At 40.9% G+C, this 9,927-nt stretch overlaps 1 protein-coding gene across 18 annotated transcripts in view; it reads left to right on the forward strand.

Annotated features, from left to right (window-relative positions):
• LOC101174837 (ankyrin-1) overlaps nt 1-9,927 on the forward strand; it is a 79,739-nt gene that overhangs the window by 64,322 nt on the left and 5,490 nt on the right. For 13 of the 18 annotated variants that reach the window (XM_023958448.1, XM_023958445.1, XM_023958447.1 and 10 more), the window contains 5 exons: nt 3,891-4,536; nt 4,692-5,040; nt 8,362-8,445; nt 8,660-8,806; nt 9,772-9,860. In XM_023958448.1, the coding sequence (XP_023814216.1) occupies nt 3,891-4,536; nt 4,692-5,040; nt 8,362-8,445; nt 8,660-8,806; nt 9,772-9,843 (1,298 nt within the window). In that variant the 3' untranslated portion in view covers nt 9,844-9,860. Of the gene's footprint in view, nt 1-554; nt 1,420-3,890; nt 4,537-4,691; nt 5,041-8,361; nt 8,446-8,659; nt 8,807-9,771; nt 9,861-9,927 lie in introns of those variants that run through there. The other 5 variants (XM_023958452.1, XM_023958444.1, XM_023958450.1 and 2 more) reach the window with 5 other exon arrangements.

A 9,927-nucleotide genomic window follows, 5' to 3' on the forward strand; every position in this document is an offset into this window, starting at 1 on the left:
TTAAGTGAGGAGGCCTCAAAGATCCTGCTGCCTGTGGTTGCATGTATCTTCCAGTCTTTGTAGAGTTACTGTTGGTGCATTGAATGTCCTTTTGGGAGCTGTGTTGTCATTCCCTGTGAATCTGTCCCTTTCTGTGTTTTTCTGGACATGTCATCTGCAGCCTAGCCGCCCTACTCTTCCTCCTTCTCACTCCTCTCCGAACTCTGACCTCATGCCGACCTCTGACCCACATATTTACCTTTCTTTTTCTCCTCTTTTTGCGACTGGTGCATTTCCTTTTTGTTTTAGTTTTTTTTCCTCTTAAGATCCCCACCTTTTTAAGTGTGACAGATACCCCCTCACACAGACTGTTTTCAGCACCCACTGGGAGGGGGGAGGTAACCCTCGTTTCTTCTCTCTTTCTGTGTCTGTCTGTTTTCGTCACCCTGGTTTATATTCTCTTCTTTCTCTGTCTCTCTTTCTACCCTTGTTTTTCCTCTCTGTCCTTTCCCACTTTTCCCATCCTTTTGTTTGCCTTCCTTTGCCCCCCCCCTGCATGCCTGCACGGGTACCAGACTTCCATTGCTCTTCTGCCTCTGCGTTTGCATGGGAGCACAGTAATGATGGGCAGCAGTTACACTAGCTTGTTGGAGATGATGCTTTGAAAAAACTGCATTAATGCTGCTTGACCAACAGACTTGTGTCTTTGCATGGCATGAAAACTGAGAGTAATTCTGCTGCCCGCCCATTTTCCCTCATCCCTCATAAGGGGGAAAACAAAAAAAAGAGGCTACCAACCTTTTTTTTTCTGACTTGTGTCCGCTCTGTTCATGTATGAGTGTTATGGTTGTTTCACGTGTCGCTGGTTCTATTTAAACTCTGTTCACTTTATTTTGAAGTAGTGATACAATGTGTCTGCCACTTTGTTCCACCTCTTAAATGTGAACTGCTAAATCAGTCTGTGTGGGTGTGTCAGTGTTTGTGTCTTCTTGTGTATTTTTATTTATCGTTTCTAAGGTTTTTTTGGAATTTCATATACATCTGTATCTGCTTGTGGGAACTGATGACACTAGTGTTTTTTATCTTTAACTTTATCCTTATATTTGTATGTGAATTTCTTGGCTTTATGTTTCTGGGCTCTCTATGTCAAAAGGGGTCTGGCAAACAAACATGTCATTCTTCATTCTTAACCTTTCTTCAGTTTTATTCTTTTGTTCTAAAATCTGTCCATCATTCATAGGAATAAATTATTTTCTTATTTTGATGTCTGTGAAAACCAAAAGGCGTCTTAGGCTAGTAGCATAAGTCATGAGCAAACACAAAAACAGATAACTCGAAGGTCATATGCAAGAGAAATGCAGTGGTCTAAGACAGAAAAATTATACATTTAACATGGTACAAAAAATGGTTCACGTTAAGGTTTGTTTCAGAATCGTTATTACACTTAACAAAATGTTCTTTTGTCAACTTTGTAGTAATGTCATTTACATTTTTTAAAGTTGTGAACTTTATTTTCTCTTATCAACTTGCCTCCTAGTATTAAATCATTGTTAGATATAGATGTAAGATTTATTTATAAAACATATTCAAATGTACTTAAAGCTTAATGAATCTGGATGTTTTGAGTTTATTAATGTTTATATACACGCACTTTTTTACACTTATGCATCTTGCGCTTCATCTTACCTAATATTCATAACATATCCCAAGCATATTCATCCCTTTTCAGACAATTTGCTCCAATAATATACTAGCTAATAATAAAGTGCTAATAAAGTTAATATACTTTGATCTAAATCACAATTACATAATATCTCTGAAGTTCACTTGTCATTAAAACTGTCATTTACTATGTCTTGATATGTTAAAGACCCACTTTGATGAAAATCGTGTTTTTATTACATATTCTTGTGGTATTTTTCTTATGATGAAGGACATCTTTTAACTAAAAATGCATAGCTGAGTATTTCTTTATTCAAATCATTGTGAATCAGGGCTGAGCAAATAAAGTCATCATCATAATAAAAAGACCAGAAGATGAATTGATGAGAAGAGGATCAAAGTGGGACTTTAAATCAGCAAGAAGACTGCAGCTACAAAATGAAAGGCACAATTTTAAAACAGAAAGTCCTACAGTTAAAATTACATTTCAGCTGAGGTTTGAGGCCTAATTTGTCCAAGTTTGTAAACCTTCAACAGTGAAGGATTGGAGGGCTCATATTACTAGTTACTTCCCTCCCCCCCAGCTGCCCACGCATGAAAGTGCATGTGAATCCCTCCTGCTATGTTGTTGACCCTTCTTAAATATAGAAACCGACCAAAGTTGTCACAGAAACTGTTTTTGAAGTATATGGGCACAGATCAAAATTTTTGAAATTAAAAATTTACATTTGGAGTTTAGATATACATCAAAGACAAGGGAATGTACAAATCAGGCAAGAAATTATTAAAAGAGAAAAGACGGATAATTTTCAGGAGGGAAAGTAGAAGTTTGCACACTGGCTACACTGAAACATGTGATTAAAGCAACTCTAATAGTGACAGTTGGGGGGTCTTCTTTCTGTTTGTTTCTGGAGAACAGCTGATCCAGTGGGGCACCTAGTAGTTTCTATGTAAAACTTTCAAGTGCTTTTATACTTTTGAAAGCAAATTTTTTTTCATAAATCACAGCACAGCTGTTGTATTTTTTGTACTGTTACACAGTTGAAAAGGGTGAAAGTAAAAGTAGAACAAGTAATCTTTCAACCATTTGGTGTCTTAAATATCTTCTTCCCTCTCAGCAGAGTCTACAGCTAGTTTTGAATCAAGTTACAGTTTGCACTGTAGTCTTGTCACTATGCAGTGTACAGATAGTCTTGTATATACTGCATGTACTGTACGCCCTTGAACACATCTCCAATTTCATCCTCTGCCTGGTACACTGGTGGTGTTCATTGTCACTTTAGCCACCATTTGGGTCATTTTTGCACAAAATAACTTATTTTAGATGGATGTTTAGGAGAATAGATTTTGAAGGGTATTTTTATAACACTTTTTATCCAGAGTGAACGAATATTACAAATCATTTTGTATTGCATTTCGTTTTGAGCATACATCAGGTCTACTGTAAAGGTTAGATGGCATGTAGGAGTGACCTGAGTCCAAATCTAACGGTAAAGTCACTGTTTTACTAACATGGATAATTTGATCTTTAAATAATCTCTCAAAGTTTTGTTTGAATCAGCAACAATGTGGCTTTCACAGGAATGAATTTGCCTACTTTAATTGAACTGTGTTGCATAAATGTTAACAGCATTGTGGTTGATTGTATGCATCAGTGGTAATGTATTCTTGAAGAAGCAGGGATTTGTGTGTAGTATGTGTGCAGCTGAGTGTGAAGACAAACTGAGATTGCCTGCATGCATGTAATGCAGCCTGACAATAATTACTTGCTCGTTTCTGAGAGGGTTTGAATGCATGTGTGTATGAGTGTGCGTGCTAGTTTTACACTGAGGACGCGTGGACGGGTGTCCCTCTCTGTTCCCCTGCAGGTTGCAGTCAGCACAGCAGCAGCGGCCACTGCTGGACTTGAACCTTGGACCGATGGTCTGTCTGACTGTGTCTGCTGCTGCTGAGGCTGCTGTCCTATCATCAACACTGGCTGATTGAGCTTGACAACCCCTCCTCCAAAAGCTAGTCTTGCTCTGTGATAGTTGCACTTTTAATCCAAATCCCACTGTCTTGCTGCTCCATCATGGTAACCCCTCCCACCCCTCTACCATTTGTCCCTTCAGCCTCCTCTTCTCCTCCCCTTGATGCCCAGCTCCGGGGCAGGGCACTTACCCCCTCCCAGGTTCCTGATGCTGTGGGGGTGAGGTGGGGAGCGAGGTGGGGGGGCAGGTGTCAGTGTCCATCTCTTTGTCTTGCTCCAGGTTATGGGCTTGGACAGGAAGAGCTTCTCTCGCCGGCCTCCATGCAGTACAGCCTACCCTCTCCACTGGAGGCTGAGCCTTACTGGCAGGAGGTTTCCAGTCTGGACTGTGCACCCATTGCCACCACAGAAGAAGACACTCTGATGGAGATGTCAGATGTGCAGGTGTGGCCCTCGGGCAACAGCCCATCCTTGGTCCCTGTGGAGGACTCCTCCCTGGAATGCAGCAATGCTGACGACTCGGAAGGTCTGTTGGGGTTGCCCCGTGGAAGTCTGGGTCGGCCGGCCAGTCAGGCCAGCGCAGCCAGTGGAGGGGGTGGGATTCTGAGTGGTTCCATTGAGCTGCCAGAAGACGACTCAGAGATGGGTGTTGACTCTCTGAGCACCACAACGCCAGCCTCGCTGGGGGGCACCATCGCTGGAATAAATCTTAATGGGCTGAACAATGGTCAGGGGTCTGAGGCGAGCTCAGAGTTATCGGCCGTCACAAATACGACTGGTGGTGAAGGAGCTGGAGGAGGAGGAGGGCGAGAAGGCGGAGCGGGTTCAGAGGAAGGACTTTCTCTCGTTGCAGGACAACAAAGAGTGTATGCTCGATTAAGTGAGTCACCTGGTCTGAGCTGTGTTGCAGATCGGAATGGAGACAGGTTAGTTTGACCTCTGCATGCCTCCTGGGTTTTGCAATAAGTTCAGCACTAATGCTAAGAGGATGCTAAGAGGTGACCAGCAAGTTTTTCTAAACATGTTTTCACTTTTCTAATTAACAAAGTGTGATCTTGACAAAAACTCCATCTTCTTTCAGGTCAGATAATGTTGGAAATGGGGGAGGAAGTGGCACTTTCCTTTCCTACCTTCAGGAGCAAACAGGCCCAGGGTGGATTCCTGCTACTGACCCAACTCAAGCTTGGGTTGGCATTCAGTCCAAGTCCAGGCATGTTATGGACACCATGATTTCATCAGTCCATAACTCTGTGGATGGAGACCCATCCCATGTGTCCCAAGAGGCCTTGCTTCAGCCTGTAAGAGACATGGGACACTCTGAGATCTTAAGAGGACAATTCAGAGGTACCCAGCCTTTCGAGAAGGGTTTGGGATTTCCTCACAGGGTGCCAGAGCTGAGAGCCTGGGATGATGTGCGTCTAAAGGGCCAGGTAAGCATACAACCATGTTGTTCCATCCATTCCCCCCTTCCTCTATGATTCATAAATTTTTTGGAATCCAACACATGCCTGTCCATATATCCCTGTTTAAGTTAGCTGCTCATACTTGGAAGAGATCATTGAATTTACTGCAGCAGCACCCCAGATTAAGCTGCAATGCCTTCAAACTGTAAAACGAAGTATACTTTTTTGTTACTAATGTAGAATTAAATGATAAACGAGATATCAGAACTTTGACTGTGTTTTAAAATGACCGGTAAATGACAATTTTGTTGGGTTTTTCTAACACCGCCCCCTATAAAACAAAAGTGATGTCATAAAGACTCAAATTTAAAATGAACATGCTCTTATGCACACAAACACACACACACACACCATCAGTGGCCCAAACATGGGCACAGAGTGTGCAGCCAAATATAGAAGGTATTCTCACTCTGCTGCTCATGTTACATCATTTCCATCGAGGGTCACTCCCACTCGTTCAGTTTTTTTGTTAGAACACGATTAGATCACACCTAACAGGAAAAAAAAGTAAAACTTTGGTGACAAACTGCTTTTAGGACCATTCTGGGTTTGTTATAGCCCTTTACCTTACAGTAATTCAACTGTGCCCTTTGATCAGATGTTGGACTGTTGAGGCTAAATGACAAAAGTACATTTAAAAACAGATTTATTAATGGAAAATTACATGCTTTTTGATAATTAGAGTAACATGTATGCCAGGTGAGATACCAGTTACTTGCCAAAGTGTCAAAGAGGAGAGAAGCTAGGGGTATTTAAAGCCTGCAGATCACGTGGTCAGAGGGGGAGAGGGGTGTAAAAAAGGAGTCCCAGTGCTGCTTTTGGTTGGGTCTGACATCTTTGACTTTGACTGGGTGCCTCCGACAGAGGGAAGGAGAAGGAATAGAGACCTAGACGGAAGGGCTTACTGCCCCGGCAAATGGAGGACAGAATGATCTGAAAGACTAAAGCGGCGTTAAACAGCAGAGGGTTGGAGCTGTTCCTTTTTTATCTCGGCTAAAAGAAGGGCTGCACATTGTAGCACAACAGGCTGAGCGGCTAAAACTACAGCTGTGTTTTGCGACGTGCAGACTGTTGATCTCCCGGAGACCAAATTGTGGTAATGTGGGCCTTAGTGACAGAGCTCCTCTTCAGCTTTGTGCTGCTGGCCTTCCTGGTAATTAGCTGTCAGAATGTTCTTCACATAGCCAGTGGCTCAGTGAGGTCTGTGCTTAGCTACATACACACCCAGCTGGACCACGAGCTTGGTGAGGTTGAAGGCGTAGTCGATGAAGAGGAGAACATAACCACCAGGGTGGTCCGCCGCAGAGTCATTCTGAAGGTACAAGCAGGAAAAATGGTGAACTGGGATTAGGAGGGAATTGTTTGTAGAAGTATTTACAATTATTTTTAATATCTAAAGGTGAGGAGTTTGTGGTTTTATGGCTAAATGTAATAGGCGAAGCAAATGCAAACAGGGGCAGTGTTAAAGAAATGTACTGATTTGTTGAATGACTACAAAATCAGAATCAAATTCACATAATTTAAAAATTAATTCTTTGGTTTTTATTTCACTCTATTTCTTACTTCTTCCAGTCAAACTCTTTTGCCGTTTTGTTTAGGTCCACCCAAGCTCAGTCTCTTATTGTTTTAGCTGGCTCATGCTCTGCTGCGTGAATTTGCACCTTATAAATAGCAAAGTAGAATCTCCAGTATAGATCATCTGGGGCTATAACTGTATCATCAGGAATTTTATGACCAGTAATTATTGCAAAGTAACATTAGTGAGGAATATGAATACCAAATGCTCCTGCAAAAACCCTCTAATAACTCAACCATCTGTCATTCCTCTGAGTGCCTTTGCGCAATCATGAAACTAGGAGCCATTTAAAATACAAAAATTGAAAGCAATCCTCTCTGTATCAAGTCAAGTGTACCAGAACACGGTGTACAAAACAGATTTTTTTTAAAGTATTCACTCATCTTTAAATCCAATGCCGGTGAGAGGTTTAGAATAAGAAGAGACTGTTGTGGCTAACTTTGAAAGATGTAATACAAGTTTTCTCCTGAGGAAAATTCCTTTCAAGAAATATGTTTATGACCTTTTTTACAGTTAGAACAGGAAGTGAATGTTAAGAAGAGCCCCAGCGGAGGCTGAAAAGAAAAGAATGGATGAGAAAGCTGTCAGAAGAAGTTAAAGAAGGAGAAAAAGAAAAACTGAAGTGACAGAACTTCAAGCAAGAAAATGAATTAAAACCTAAAGTGGAGATTCTAGAAGTAAGACGATTTTACACAGAGTGACTGATTAAGTAATTGAAAAGCAGCTGAAGTATTAATTAAGAGAAATCAGATGTGAGGAGACAGGAAGTAAAGTCAATAGAAAACACATGGGCTGTGATTAAACAGGAGGTAAAACACCGCTACACCACAGCAGGAAATTTACACAACTTTTTGCAGAAAAAAAAAGGTTGACATTTGAAACAAAAGCAACTCAGAGAGTTCCAAAAAGGGTCCATTTGAGAAAACTTATGTAGAATCTTTTGTTGCTCAGCCAATGAAACTCCACAGAAACTGCTGACTCTGACTAAATTGCACTGCAAAGTAGGCCTGAGACTAGAATATAAATAACCTCTATGTAATCTTTAGTTTTGTTCATGATTGCAGTGCCATCTCAGTTAAAACAAAATACAGTTTATGAAAACTCCAGTGCTGGTTTGGTTGTTTTTTAACGGTGAAGAGTCTGTAATCTGTAAAGGTATCATTAAGGAAAACCATCATGGTTTCAAAAATATGCTTTCAGTCCAAAAACGTGCTTCATGGGTCATGAGAATTGGGTCTTCATGGAATCACCTGCTTTCATAAAGGTTGGAAAAAAAACATTTTAATAAAGTTTTATTTGTTTGTGTAAAAACAAAGAAGTGTCATAAGTGGGAAAAAAGTGTACCTGATGAGGGAAGAACTTAAAAGGTTAAAACTCGGTCATGGAAATTGACAATTCTGTTGAAAGCAAAGGTTTGTGTGGTGAAAATGCTGATGTGACATGTTCAGTCAGTAAAATTACATGGCAAACAGTTCTCAGATTAGCTGGATTGCTTTGTCAAAGATAAATAGAAAAATGATTTAATGTGAGTTTGGAAAAAACGTGTTTCCTAAAAAGCATCAGAAATATTGAGGTCTATTTATTCATTTATCCAACAGTTTCAGAAGGAGAAAGTCATTATTTTACCCTGCATTTAAATGGCGAGTGCACTTTGTGGTTTCATCGAAAGAAAAAAAAATTGCAGAGTTTTAAAAATGCTTTATTATCTGCAGGGTGATGAGGTTGAAGATCTGCCTGGGGAACAAGTGAGCGAGGAACAGTTCACAGATGAGCATGGAAACATTGTCACAAAGAAGGTTAGCCTTTTTTGCCAAATTTATTTTAATGGCCTTTTTTTTTGCCTCTCATCCTCCCTCCACCATGGAATCATCATTGACTCAATTATCATTTGACCAGAGTCCTTCATTTCATTACCCAGCAAAGTTGTTGTCATCAAACATATTTAATTTCTTCACTCATCACGCACTTCCATCTTTTCTTTTCTTTTCCCCCCTCTTGTGTATGGGATAGATTGTACGGAAGGTTGTGCGCAGAGGGAAGGGATCAGGTGAGGAGGGGGTTCAGGAGCTCAGCATGGACGGTTCTCTGCAGGACGACCTGGAGGCCGATGCTGAGCAGTACATGAGCTACGCCATCTTGGGTCGGGGAAGCGGCAAGGTGGGCTTCTGACCTGCAGGCAGCCGTGTGTGACCTCTGGAGCTGGCAGTGTTGTGCAGGGAATTTCTAGAGCTGAATCGGATGTAGTTACATGAGATAGGCTTCTATTCTGTTTTCCCATTTCCCCTAAAAAAATCTGAACTAAAGTAAATGTTTTAGAGAGCATGACAATATATTTTTAAAAGGACAGGTTAAAACTGCATGACCTTTGTTTGTCAACTCTACATCCTAACGTGAAAAGAGACGTTTATCTGCTTAAACACTTGATCGCTGGCTTTCCGCCCCATAGGTAACCCCCGTTTGTTATTGTTTTATCTTTTGCATGCAAAAAGAACAGCTCTTTCCTTGGTGTTGTCATTGCTTTAAGAGGCTCTCACTCCATTAGCTCTTTCTTTTAATCATTTGTTTCTCACAGAATGTTTGTTTTTGGTACAATAATGAATGAATGAAAAAGCTGTTGCTGCTTACCAGTTATCCCTTTTTCATGCACTGAATGTCTTGTTTACTTCATTAAAGCCTGGAGTCCTTCAACCATGATAGTGTGCCTTATCACTTGATCACTGTTAAACCAGGGCTGGCTCTAAAGATTAGAGATTTTGAGAAGTGAAGTATTCTGTTATTGCCAGTCTGAATTGTTTAGAGGTTGAAACCAAACATGCATAATTTTACATTATTTTGAACCTCAAATGCATTTTCTCATCTGTATTTGACCACCATCTATTTTTGTCTGTGCTTGAATGTTTATCCACTTATTTTTTTTCTTTTTTTTACTGATTCATCTCTCACATTTATGTTACATATGCCATGTTTTCCCCCCATCTGTGAATCTGTATGCCTTTTTTTGTGGCACCGTCCCTTTCTCCTTCCCCTTCTTGCTAATATTACCCCACTTCTTGCTTCTGTCCTCATCACTTTCCTCAACCTTTCTCTTGTGTCGACTCCCCTTTTTCTTCCTCATGGTGTAGTCCGATTCTGTGGATGTGAAGAAAGGTGCTCAGATAGTGAAATGTGCCAGTCTGCGGAGAGTTAAGCAGTGAATTCTGCGTCCCCACAGGTACGGGACCGACCCACAGGACCTCATCTGACCTGTGGGAAAAAACATTTAATTCAGACTCTCTGGA

The sequence above is a fragment of the Oryzias latipes genome, chromosome 9 (assembly GCF_002234675.1).
Source record: "Oryzias latipes chromosome 9, ASM223467v1".
Taxonomy (NCBI): domain Eukaryota; kingdom Metazoa; phylum Chordata; class Actinopteri; order Beloniformes; family Adrianichthyidae; genus Oryzias; species Oryzias latipes.